This window comes from Pagrus pagrus (genome assembly GCF_965226575.1).
Source record: "Pagrus pagrus genome assembly, chromosome: 5".
Taxonomy (NCBI): Eukaryota; Metazoa; Chordata; class Actinopteri; order Spariformes; family Sparidae; genus Pagrus; species Pagrus pagrus.
This window is the reverse complement of record NC_140189.1, coordinates 31,267,237-31,281,136: the sequence shown is the minus strand read 5'-3', so window position 1 is coordinate 31,281,136 and position 13,900 is coordinate 31,267,237. Positions and strand designations below refer to the sequence as shown.

The following is a 13,900-nucleotide window of genomic DNA, read 5'->3' as shown; positions in this document are numbered from 1 at the left end:
GTCCATCTTGGAGATAGGGCCGGTGTATCATTACAGACAATGGTGCTGTGTGAGCGTGGAGCCGGCAGATAAGCAGAGAGGATTGGGCTTGTTGTCCAGCCGGTGGTATTGACAAAACTCTGTGGGCTGCTCTTTGTGCGGAGTCAGTGTTGAAACAACAGATACACAGACAAACAGCTGCACAAAGACTTGAATAGAAGCACACACACAGTCAAAAAGCGTGCCAAACACACACACACACACACACACACACACACACACACACACACACACACACACACACATACACACACACACACATACAGTACATGTCACACACATGTTTAAAGGAAAAGATCAACATTTTGGGAAATACCCTTATTTGTTTTGATGAATTACAAATGAATGAATTATTGATATTGTGTTTACAACACACACATAATAATATCGTGTGAGTAAATACGTTAGGCTTTGTGGATTCATTGTTTACGAGTTCATCTGGTTTCCTTTCACGAGTAATTGAGAGTTACTGTTTCCTTTTTTTTGTAGTTATGGTTAAAGACACTCCTCCCGTCACTCATATTTTGAGGGTAATTTATTGCAAAACACACAGTAAACACAGATATTTATAGATCTGTATATTTCTATTGATATCGCGATGATATGGTTAATATGAATTCATCTGGCCGTTATGATCGCGTAGTGAAAATCTGATATTGTGACAACCCTAACTCTTGAATATGAAACCTGGGCTAGGAGAAGGTTAGCTCAGCTGAGCACAAAGAGGGAAACAGCTAGCCTGGTTCTGTCCAAATGTGAAAACGATCTCCCTGCCAGCTCATTTTGAGCTTACTAACTGATATTCTATATCTCATGTGTTTAATCCGTACTGAAACAATAAACACGAGGAGTTGTGGCTTCAGGATATGAGACCAAATGTATGTAATTCCTAAATTGTTGAACTATTCGTGAACACCGACATGTCCTGCCGCTTTATACCCGTCAGAGTATATGTGGTATATTTAGGATGTTCAACTGAAGGAATAATAATAATCTTCTAAATTTAGGAGGTGAAATGATCAGACAAATAATTATTACTCGGCCGACAGAGAATTAATTTGCAAAATGTCTGGCAGTTGGTTAAAAAGTAACTTAAAGGAACACTATACAGGATTTGACAGTTGCTGTTTGTAAACAAGACGATTGGTGATTATTCCCTGGTCGTCAAATACCTGCGCTCTTTCCATCGAATCACTGACACCCAGACGGAAAAATAATAAGAAATTAAGACGTGTGTTTATTATGTGTTTATTTGTATTGTTTTTAGGTAAAAAAACAAAGGTGCACCTTTAACACCGGGTTGAAATGTGCTGCATTGTTGTTGTGGACTGAACATATTAAGAGTGTGGCACTTGTATCCACACTCAACAGTGATGTGGAAGTGTGCTGACACACCCTGGAGTCCACTTCAGCAAGGTGAGAAATTATTTCTACCGGCTGTCAAGTTCTCCAACAAGAACAAGAACAAGAACAGGATTTTCTGGTGTCTCTGTTATATATGAGTGTAAATAAAATATCTTTACGTTTCTTGGACAGACAAAGACAAAACAAGTCGAGGGCCTTACCTCTGGGCAACCGTGACAGACTTTTTTGATCAGTTAATCAAAGACAGACAGGCTTTTCAATATTCAGTTACTTGCTTCTTCTACACTCTATAACAGAGTGATAGTGATTTGTTTGTGACTGACATCAGAGTGGTGGAGACCTATCAGATGCAACAGGATAACGCAGACCGTCTGTATGGATACTGTCAAAGCTCAGCTCAGGAATGAGCTCAAACATGAAGAGGAATCAGGCTGATTAACAGTCTCAACTGGCAGCAGCAGCAGACGGATGCAGAACATTAATATATGCATCAATAAGTTCTGCATATGGGGATCTGTGATAAAATACATATATATTAATAAGTGCTGCTGCCAACTAAATAATGCATTATAATATCAAGGTCTACATTGAGAAATAAAGACTGTGTAACAATTCATGTTTTGAGTGGAGAACTGGAGGTTAGTGACAAAATACATGTCAGAATTTCAAAGGGCCGTACTGCATGATAGCATGACTGTTGTACAGAAGCCCGAGAGGCAAGCGAGGAAAAGAAAAACTGGTGATCCACTTCCTTCACTTTCAAGGTACATAGTTGTACTGCTAGCAAGCTACTGACGAAGAAGCTACTTTGGCTATTTGCATGCACTGTGATGCTCCCGAGCTTCAACACCTCAGTTTCACGTCTGCCGTCAATCGCGCACTGTGTCAGGCTTCAATATGAGATTACGAGGTAAAAATAACACCTCTGGACCATAAATCAGGATTCATTCCAACCTGCACAACTAATCTGATGAAAAATGAAGACGAGTCATTGAGTTTCTGAATGTCTGAGTAGATCTGTGTTTTTTACTGTAGCCTTAGCGTTTACATGCACCTCTGGTAAGTACAGGTATGTGCGTGTTAAGCAACCAAAAAGCCACCCCCCAAAAAAAGAGGAGGAAATCTCTCAGTAACTGATGGCTCTCGCCTGATCTTCAGGCTTGTTTGCATGCCAGGAGACTAAAATGACACAGCAGGCCCATATGTCGACCCTGCAGGGAAATTGAATCCTTGTCGCTATGTCTGAGATATGTGTGCGTGTCTGTGTGTGTGTGTGTGTGTGTGTGTGTGCCTGTGCCTGTTACCTTGGAGTCCAAACGCTGCAGGTAGGAGCAGATGTACTCGATGCTGGCTCCAAACGGGTGGACGTTCAGGAAGGTCGAGATGATCCCTGAGGTAGAACAAACAGGTCACGCCGACATGTTAATTAAACTGTCAAAAGGCAAAGACAAAGCTTGTTACACAGCTCCGGCGTCGGAGTTTCTGTCTCCTGTCAAACACGACTTTAAACCACAACAGAATATTCAAGACATCAGTTTGTATTATTCTCCCTCCTCTTGTCTGACTGAAAAACAAGCGAGGATGCATCGAGTGGCTCTTCTCAGACTCCTGACTCTGCTAAGAGCCTCTTGTATATTGTGGCTCCAGATTAGAGGGAGTGTTTGATGACGCTTTGATGCCGTTATCTCCCATCAAAGCTGTGTGCTACTCAAACTCTCCGCAAGCTCAACCAAACCATCTGCTCTCAACTCTCTGATGGGGCCAGGAGAGAGATAATCCTCCACCTCTGCCTGTTGTGAAAGCACCATGAAGCAACAAATCAGCTGAGGTTTTGGTGGTGGGTCCTGACTTAATCTGACTAGGACAACAAAAAGAGTTCCTGTTTTACTCCAGCTTGTGTCTTATTTTGGTAGTTTTGGCCAACATTGTATGTGATATACATTCCTTTATTTACAGCGCTATGTTATGCTATACTGGCAATAACGACTCTGTCTGGTGCGCCAGTGGAAAAGTTAGTTTGGAGCCCTGGGGCAAAGAAACAAATGAAATATTTTCTTTTAATATTAAGAAAAATGATTTAAGTTTGGTTGATGACAGGGCAAAACACTTCTTAGTTTGGGGTCCAGCTGGGGAACTTTGGACTCCTGACCTTTGTTTTCTGATAAGAACATAAATTTGTACAAAATTGTGTTATGACTGATGACAAATCTACAAAAATGGCCCAAGTTGTTAAAAAACAGAATTAAACTTAAACAGTGTAAAACAGATGATTTGAATGCTGTTTTCAGAAGCACAACATCAGTTTGGATCTCAGTGAAAAGACACAACTCACCCTGAAAAGACTTTCGCAGCTCAACGATACAAACAGAAACTCTTTCATCTTCTATACTTTTGCCTCTCATCTTTCATGAAGGGAACAGTTCAAAGATTATGCAACTGTGTTCATCTGAATTCACTGTGTGGAGGGAGAGAAAACGGCAAAGAGATTCAACTCTTTGTTTTCTGATGAAACATTTTCCTCCAGGAGCCGAGAGTGTCCCTTTTTCTCCCGCCGTGCTCACTTCAACCTCGGGCATCAAACAAGACGTCAAGAAGAGCGATTCTGGCATAAAAAGGTGCCAGGATCTTTAGTCGCGGTCCATCTCTGATCTCAGAAAACAACCAGAGTGGCCACTAAACGGAGGCCATACACCATTGACTACCTAACTACCTGTAAGCCAATCACAAAGGCAATCATGACGCAGTATAAACGCAGGTATTTCTGGCGCTGGTGGGACAGTCGAAGTGGACCCGAATGGACCGGTGCAGACAGTGCTATCATATGGTAAACTTTAGCACGGTCTGCATTTCCTTTTTACTTCCTTACAGGACGCAGCACGTTTGATCTTTCCTGCTTTGAGCCAACGGATGTCCTTGACAATTAACATGTGAAAGCGCAGCGTGCCGGAAAACAACAAGCAGCAAAATAGGACAAGGCTTTGTTTACTTCTATAAATAATGTAGTTTATTACACGCATGGGAGATAGATGCTGGCCATATTTTTCCATTATCATAAAGTCACAGTGTGTTATGTAATCTAATGAGTAAAGTGGGCTCTCTCTCTCTCTGTCGTCACATCTTCCCCCTCTCTCGCTCTAATGGCTATGTAATTATGAAATGTTAATAACTCAAAAACGACTGAAGCAAATCAGAAAAATCCAACTGTGGTATTGGTTTCACATGTTGTGGTTACGCTATGCAGAGGAAGGACGATAAACATAGACCGATATAATGCAATCCAACAGCTTTGTGAAACCGATACTGTTCCTGGTCCAGTGTGTAGGGTTCATGGGGATATACTGGCAGAAATGGAAGAGAGCAGTCATAATTATGTTTTTTATTAGTTTATAATCACCTGAAACTAACAATCGTCATTTTTGTTACATTAGAACGAGTCCACCATGTTTCGACAGTTGCCAAGAAATCCAAGGACAGATAAAACAAAAACACTAACGCTGGCCATAGTAGAGTTACTCAGTAGTTTGCAATGTGCAACCTCACAGCTAGATGCAACTAAATCCTACACACTGAACCTTCAAACCAAAGTAACGAAGCTCAGCTTGAGTTCAATCAAGAAGACTACGACTTCTTCTCCCTCTCTCTCTTACTCTTTCTCTCCCCACTTCTTGATCAGCTGACTGTGGATGTATACTCGGTTAAACCAACCCGATTTTGCCGCGATTCAATCAACCGATCGCTCCTTGCTGTCAAACTTTAAATCTGTTCGCCTCTGGGGCCTAATCGCCAAATACTTCTCATCTGATATAGACATGGCAATAAAAACATTTTTTATTCACTCGGAACAAAATCTCCCCTGATTGAATGAACTCCACAGAGTTTCCAGCACATCTGCATCATGTTGCAGCTGCAAGATTTTGTCAATCTTCAGAATATATTTCCAAAATAAAACACCTAAACAACAACAACAACAACAACAACAAACACAATTAAAACAGGCAAAAATGAAACCATGTAACTATGTAGCCTGGTAGAAGCACAAAAAGCAAAGAAAAGAAAACAAACAAGGCAAGTCAACGATATCAGGCAGGACAGAGGACAGAACAAAACACTGTCTCACATGTGACGTCAACGAGACGTGGCCAGTGAAATCAAGGACATTTTGACATGATGACGGCGCTTGAGGAAGAGAATTACCAGAGTCATTAGAATCCATTTTCTGGCTACGATGGATATTTGTACCAAACTTCATGCCAATCCTTTAGATTTCTGTTGAGATATTTCAATCTAGATCAAAGCGGTGGATCTGCTGACTGCACCTGGAATAAATGACTATAAAACAACTAGAGTTCTGGCTGTCAAAGGCAGCCTAAAGCTCCTCTCTGAGTCTCAGACTGAGTGAATAAAAGATGAAAACTGTCAGGATGCTCATACCTTTTTTCATAGTCCTGACTGAAGTATAAGTCACTCAGCTTCATACTGCAGACTCTCGAACCAGGACGGCTCGAACATGATCAAGGTAGACGCTTTAAATGTTAAGATAAGTGTACGTGCAGGCAGCTTTCATGTAATCACTGCTCCATATTGTGTAGATATGGACACAAAGACAAACTGACACCGCCATGAAAAAGTGTGCAGCTGTATCGTAAATGTAGTGATGCCGTGGGGCATACCGACGAGCAGTGCATCCCTCTCGGAGTGAACGGGACTGTGAGGTTTCTTCTCCGGAAGACCTTCCTTCTCCTGACTGCAGGACACCACGGACGATGCGGTTACATCCTGAGGAAACACACAAACACACAAACACAACGCCTTTTGTGATCAAACACACCGTTGAAAGACCCGCATACTGTCGCACCTCAATTAAACACTGACACTACTGAAAAATCTAAACAGGGCCCTGGGTAGTAACAGTGTCACATAACAATCAATTTACATGGCTATGCTACTTCACAAGTGTGTAATAAGCCTGCAAAAGTGTTTGAAATGTAAGCAAATGCAAAAATAGGAAATAAACACAAAATAATTTACATAAAAAGGAAAAGACAATGAGCAAAAGATGAAGGAGCGGAAGAATAAAGCCAGCAGCTAGAGTCTTGACAGAGGGGTAAAACAAAACAAGGGAGAGAACAAACGATGCTAATGATCAAGCTGTTGTTTACTGTGAGCTTGTGACAACCCCATGATGCACACAAGTGAAGACAGAGGGGGAAAATCCGGATGTGGGTGTATGACGATAAGACGATATGCAAGTCTTGTATGAGCGAAGTTTCATCAAGGTGGCCTAGTCTATTCAGGACACGGTGGCCTTGTCTGATGCGAGGGTGTGTGCATGTATGTATCTGAGTGCACATTCCTGCGACACAGGTCCTTCGTTTCCTAACCCAGTTGTGTCTAAGAGATTTATTCAGTGACAAGTACAGTCCCTGTGCAGGTTGGCCTGTAATGATATGTCATGTCAGTGGATGAGTTAAGGAAGGAGAGGAAAGGAAGAGAAATGAGTGAAAAAGAAGGGCGGCAGAGTTTAGTGTGCAGTAGCGAGGGCTCAGGATTTGTTTCTCCACTTACACTGACTTGATTAGCACTCTGTTCGCTCCCTCTGTCATCTCGCTTTAACGTCTCCAGCTAGAGTCAATTAGAAAAATGAGAGGAAATGTCAATGACAGACAAGTCGCACACTAATGCAATCAGACACACCCAAAACTCACTCGTGACTCTCAAACACACACACTGACACATATGTATAAACACGGTCATCGTCAGCCTACTTTCAGACGGACTTTTCCCTTTAAGTATTGGGGACAAAGTCAGGAGAGGAAATTCAAATAGTTTGAAATAGTTCGTAGTCCCAGAACAACAAAATAATTGGCTTGTGTGGAAAGTAGAACCCGACCCGTAGTCAATTTGTAAGGCTGATGCTGATACAGACATTATGGAAATGTGGTTATCAAACACTTGTTACAAAGATATGTAACGAAGGCAGCACATTTGACAGTTTATAAGTGATCTTTATTGCCCGAAATGACAGCAGTGCACCGACATAATAAAATTCCCCAGGAATTTAATGATAATATATTACCCAAAGCACCTTTTTCTACATTTGTTCCTGTTAAAACTAGAATTACAGCCTCACAGATGTGATGTGTGCCTCAGTGCACCCGTCAAGTTGCAGTTTACCTCCATGTCTTTCCAGACTCATATAATACACTGTATGTAGAGGGACTTTGAAGAAATGTAATAAAGGGTATTAAATGTAGACTGGTGAAATTAAATTCATCAGTGTATTGGCATGTTTGATTCAAGTGAGTAATATTCAGTGAGGAACACGCTGCCTTCACTCAGAGATTATTCCTACAGAGTACAGAGGACTGATGGAGAGCTTCGTCACATGGTGCAACGGCAATTACCTAAAGCATCAGCGAAACCAATGAGCACACTGTGGACGACTGCTGTACATCTATTAGTGTGTAAGATAATTGAGAGAAACAAAAACAGAGTAAAATTCATTGTATGTGTTCACATGCTTGGCCCAGAAATCTGATTCTGACAACACAAAGCTACAGTTCACACCCAAATCCTAGTGTTGGAGGCTGCGATGCCGTTCGCCAGCTGCTCATCAGAAGCGACAACCACTCGTACGCTGATGGAAGGGCCATCGTAAGCAAATTGGCTTAAAAACATAAAAAAATGTTCATATCATGTGCACCAGACAACATATACGCTGATACCGAGACATCCAACAGCTCCAGTGTGCTGTTACAGATTAATTCAATCAAAGCACAGCACAGAATGCATGTGCTCAAAGAATACCTTCTAAATACATTTCTATAAAAAAATACTGTTAAAGATTACACCCCGACGTCCTGTTTTAAATGATTAAAGTAGCTTCACTTTCATGTCAGAAGGCAGCGATCACATGACAACAGCGCTGACAGGTGTATGACGAACGATGACACCTGGAGAGAGGATGTAGGAGACTGCGGGGCTGATAAGGTAACCACATTATTAAACAGACGCGCAGGAAATAATGCAGCGCTGACAGCAACAATCACGCATGGATGAACAGAGTGAATGAAGGTTTTCATGGAGTGATATGTAATCTACCATCCAATCTAAACACTCACCTAGCCTGTCACAGTGTATGTGAGGACCTGATGCCCTGTAAAATGTGTTAATACACTGTGCGTCTTAGTGCATATAGCCTACTACACATACGGGATGTGTTTCTACACCGACTGTATGCCAAGAGCCTGCCGAATACAATTTTTCTCCACCAGCTGATGAAATAATATGAACAGAGGGTTTCACTGAATAAATCTACACATGCAAGTAAAAACTGGCACATTTTATCATCTCCTGGCCTGGATTTTATAACACAATTCAAACGTTTGTAGTGTTTTTTTGCTGTATTCTTATATCTATGCTGCTCCGATCATCTTAATTTTCCAACAGGGACTGATTTTTATTAAAGTGAGTATTTCGCTGCATTACATGATGTGACAGGTCGAGTCACAGTGATCTAATGTAGACCCAGTGTTTCAGTAGCCAAGAGCTGTATATGACTATTCAAAAGCTGTGACCAAGATATATATGTTGTTGGCCACTTGGGGGCAACAGAAACAGGATGTTATGGTGTACATTTTCACAAACTTCTTGCTCATTTAGAGATCAATCAGTTTGGAGCCAATATTTACGCTCTTTTATTTCTGCTCCTGGTCTCCACCAACTCCTGATCGAAATATTCCACTGTTAGTGACTTCGCACCAAAATAAGGGTTAATAGGCTTTGCTCCCATGAGTCTTACTTATCCAGGATGCAATGAAGTGATGCCGTTAGGTCATCCCACAGAGCACTTGAACAAATGCAAGTTGGTCTACAACAGCACTGAATCAGTTGAGAATGTTAATGTTAATGTTGTACGTCGGTGTCACAACATGATTGGCTGATATGTTTGACGGTTCGGCTGTGACAAAGCCAACAATAAGCTTTTGGGAGGAAGGGGCAGGATATGTGTCATATAACCACCATCTCTGGCTGTTCAAAATGCTTTAAGGGGTTTTTCTCCTCTTTTATAACATCTCTGGTTGTGTTGTACGTATGTAGTGGAGGTGGGGAAAAAGAGGTGTGGGAGTGTGATGAAGCCGTGGCTCAACAAGCTCCAAATGAAGCACAGCATTTTCCTCTCGTCTCCGCTGACCGACACTGCTCATGTTGCTACTTGTCAGTCTCACGCTGAAAATTGGCTCTTCGGAAGTAAAAAAGCTCCTGTTTTTCCACCAGCTGAGAACATTTTCTTCCTTCTTAACGACTCACCTCTCCTATACAAACATCTCTCTCAGGTTTTCTATCCCCTTCAGTATTTGTCTTCAATACACATGAATGGGAATAAAAAAAAAAAAAACGTATAAAGTCAGAGTACACAGACATGTCACTGCATTATTTGAACCTTAAAAGTTATAGGTCAGTTACAGCAAACGATCTGTAGCTTTAGCAATAGAGCTTTAACTGTGTTGGCAGCTACATGCATCTTTTATAACCTACCGTCCTTGCCTCTGATTATCTGGTGGACTGACTTTTTATCCATTTTTGTTACAGCTACTGGCAGGGCTCATAAAGGTCAGTCAAGCATGGGAGCAATGTCTAACAAGTATGAACTTTTGGTACTATGTTTACCACAGAGTGTGTCGCATATCAGCACAGGATAGCAGGAAAAAAATCACACCACATACAGAATAATGATGCAAACATATGCCATTGTTTGCAATATTGTGAAAGCACCTTAAATCCAGAGGTAGGAAGGCGATCTTTTCTCCAGTGACATAAGCAGCTTGTAAGTGTGCAATTGTCTCATGAGATTGTCCAGAAATAGCCCTCCATATGGCACTGTCATCTCCTTAACATCACCTGAGGACAATATCCTCACTGAGGTCCAGATGATGAAGTAACTCAGCTACTATACAGCTCTATATTGAGAGATAATCCTCCAGAGAAAGGGAAGAGATGAAGAAAAAATCCTCACCAGCAGAGCAACAGAACAGCTACAGAAGCTGTACCAAAAGTCTTTTGTTCCTGCAGAGAGAAAACCACCTTGTCCTGTATAACTGTAGTCTAGTCTCCCCTCGGGAATCAAACCTGTATGGCGACATACCCTGATATATGATAGAAATATTGGTAATGCTTTCAGGCCCATCATTTCTGAAAAAATGTCCTTTCAATGTTCTTGGAAGGAAATTATGGCAAATACTTACTTGTATTGAAAAAAAAACATGTAGTCAGTAGTGATGTTTGGAGACAATGTTGTATAAAATCAAACAAAAGTGTGTGGGACTGAGGAAGGCTGGGGATTTAAAGCAACACCAGGCCCAGGTGCTTCCAACTCGCCCACAGCTACCTGCTGCATTATGGACATCGAACACACCCAGAGTAGAAACAAAATGGTGGCAACAAACAGCTTCTTGGAAGGACAGTGTGGGCCCAGACACACTAAACCAAGGTGAGAGAATTGACAATGAAGAAGGACAAAAAGCTGCACCTGAACACACCGACTGTGATTGGTCCACTTGGATGAATCGCATTTTCCAGCTTCTCCTCCAGGGCTAAGTGCCGGTTGTTTCCCCAGTAAAGACACCGCAATCTTTGGCTGTTGCAGTCCCTCCTAACTAGTGGACAGGCCTGTCCACTGTGCCTACCCCAGAGACACAGCTGCGAGCCGAATAGGTCAATGTGCTTTGAGGGGAAAGTACAGCCGGCAATCTGGTCACCACTGCCAGCAACTTCTAATCAAGAACGTGTTATAAAGTTGGAAATGGCACGGGCAAAACGGTTCAAATGAAAAATAACTAGAAAGCACTGAATGGATTAAATCATGGTTACTACAGCAACAGGCTAAATGAGCTTTCCCTTTCTTTTTTTCTGTTTCTTTTCTCATGCACTAATTTGTTTAGCTAAACAGTCAATCAGAGTGTTTTCTTTCACTGACAGGCTCCGCTGCAGACTCAACATGCTATATTTGCCAAAGAGCTGCAGACAAGGGCCGACTAGTGCAGGACACACTGCAAAAACTGGGGCCACGGATGCTCACAGAAGGCCCCGACGTTACTGATGGCCGACCGTCGGCCTGGTAAGTCAGGGCCCTAAAGGAGCTCAAATAAACCCATCGAACCAGTCCTCACTGCTTCTCTACAGGAGCCACAGAAGTTAGAGGGCAATGCACAGCAGAGAAAAACCTATTCACATAGTTCACACATGTGCAGCGAGCGACCTTCCATCAAATCACAGCAGACAAACTTGAGCAGCTCTGAGAATCAAAAAGATGACCTGAGAGCAGAAAGCAGCGCAGCGGAGTCATCATGCTGCACTTGACAGTACCATTTTAGTATTATCATTATCCAATTACATAGCTGATTGAACTTGAAGCTCATTGTCATGTCAGCCGTCATCACTGGTGCCACGCTGAGCCATGGCAGGCCGGACTGAAATGGAAAACTAAGTGGTAGTGAAGCATACCTGAACTTGAATAAGATCTTTGTTGGATTTCAATGGGTGACCTGCAGTGAAATGACGTCTTTGTTGTATTTTTGCTAAATGTGCCTGCCTCTCATGGAGAAGAAAAGCAGTGAATTACAGTATTTTCACTTCCTGAAAGGATCAGGGTGGTTTGCTCTCTTCACAGCTTTTGTCTGTGTGACAATCCAGGGACAGCTCTTACACAGCACAGAGCAACAAACTGCTTCGCATGAATACAAACCTTTCAGTCTGCCGTCACCCTCTGAGCAGCCTCATTACAGTTGTTTACTCATGTCCCTCACTCAAGGGCACCTTGATGGTCACTGCTAAGCAAAGACACTTTATTCCTCAACTTAATCGATCTTATTACTCAACTTTTCAAAGAAATAACCAGTTACTTTATAGTCCGACTTTTCTAAAAATCCTCATTCTTCCTGAATCCCAATAACCAGGAAGAAAGCAGTTGTCCCCTTCTCCTATTTTACGGTGTAACATCAGTATGCAGCATTACAAAAAAGATGAAATGGAGGACATGGCAGTCATGGCGATGAACGTACCCGAGGTAATTTTATTTATTCCAGTTATGCAAACGTTTTCCGCTTTTGAACTACATACAGTCAAATAAATCTCATTTGGGTGCAAAAGTTCATTCAAGGATTTTTGTGCCCTCACAGTGAACAGCTTAAGGCCGTATCTTGATACGAGTCTGAAGTAGGGAGAGAAATCTCAGTGCAATATAATCAGCTGAAGATTCTTTTAAGAATTATTATGGCGGTTTTTTTAGGGTAATTCGCTTTAACATTTCACTCATATTCATTTTAATCCTTAAACTTTTTATGAAATCAAACCACATATTAAATGAAGGGTAAGTTGGTATTAACAGCTTGTAATTCAGTGTTACTGTTTGCAATTTCTAGACCTTTGTTATAAAATTACATTATTTACATTATCCTAAACATTTCCAACAGTGTTTAAAAACCCAGAGAAATCCATAGTTGTATTTAAGGTGACAATGCATTTCATGTTGTTGATGCTATAACTTCTTCAGTCATGAGTTGCGGTCAGTAACACGAATCCTGATTCTTTTTCTGTCGCGAAAATTAGAATAAACCTGGGTTTAGATTAGTTTTAGCCTCAGAAAGCATTAAAGTCTGATTGTTGTGTCTGATTGACTATTGTGGCTACAGCAAGAACTCCGGTGTAGCTTTTTAAAATGTAAAAGTCCGTAGCCTACACGAATTAAAGCTGTTGCCTCTCTGATCTCCCATGATCATCTCCCATGATCCCACGCTACTTCACAACATCATCAGACTGAGTCTTGTTGTCACTGTTTTGACTGAGAAACCCCTAGTGGCAGAAATTAGATACTGTGTTTCCACAGAGAAACTAGCTTTCATTTAATCCAAGAACACGTTTATATTCACTGCATCAGGAAGGCGATCTTATTCGGTCGGTACGGCTTGTTTTATTTTAACTGTAGAAGATGCTGCATTGGTTCTTTCGACTTGCGTTACTTTTAGTTTCAGTCGGACTTTAGATATAATTATTTTAAATACAAGAATGCAGACTGTCTGTCTGCAGTCTTTTGTGACGCACGTGTACGCTGGTAAAAAAACAACCAATCGAAACCCGATCACATGTATACATGGCAGAGAAATGATCGTTCCCCTGGAGAAATCAAGCTCAAGAGATGAGAGTTCCCAGATCCTCTCGCCCTCGATTACAGTAACCAAGATATTCATTTACTGGACAAAGTCTGTTGTAACCCGGTAACTTAAGTGCATGTAAACACATCACAGTTTCTTGTTCTTTCTCTCACGGCTGTATCAGAACTGTATTAAGTTACTGCTAATGCAAAGCAAACATTTCCCCGCTGCTCTTAGTTCACATTAAAAGCATTGAACACGGTGTGGATTTTATTATGAAGCAGCGGTTAGCACTGACCGCAGTTATTCATTAAAAATGCATCTACAACGATCACAGCCTGATGGAC

The 13,900-nt window shown here is 41.6% G+C and overlaps 1 protein-coding gene across 3 annotated transcripts in view; it reads right to left on the bottom strand.

Moving 5' to 3' along the window:
- LOC311256874 (ecto-NOX disulfide-thiol exchanger 2-like) overlaps positions 1–13,900 on the bottom strand; it is a 166,231-nt gene that overhangs the window by 788 nt on the left and 151,543 nt on the right. For 2 of the 3 annotated variants that reach the window (XM_084352268.1, XM_084352270.1), the window contains 3 exons: positions 6,970–7,026; positions 6,075–6,180; positions 2,709–2,794 (listed from right to left, as the gene is read on the bottom strand). In XM_084352268.1, coding sequence (XP_084208394.1) covers positions 2,709–2,794; positions 6,075–6,180; positions 6,970–7,026 — 249 coding nt within the window. The remainder of the gene's footprint in view (positions 1–2,708; positions 2,795–6,074; positions 6,181–6,969; positions 7,027–13,900) is intronic. The other variant, XM_084352269.1, reaches the window with a different exon arrangement.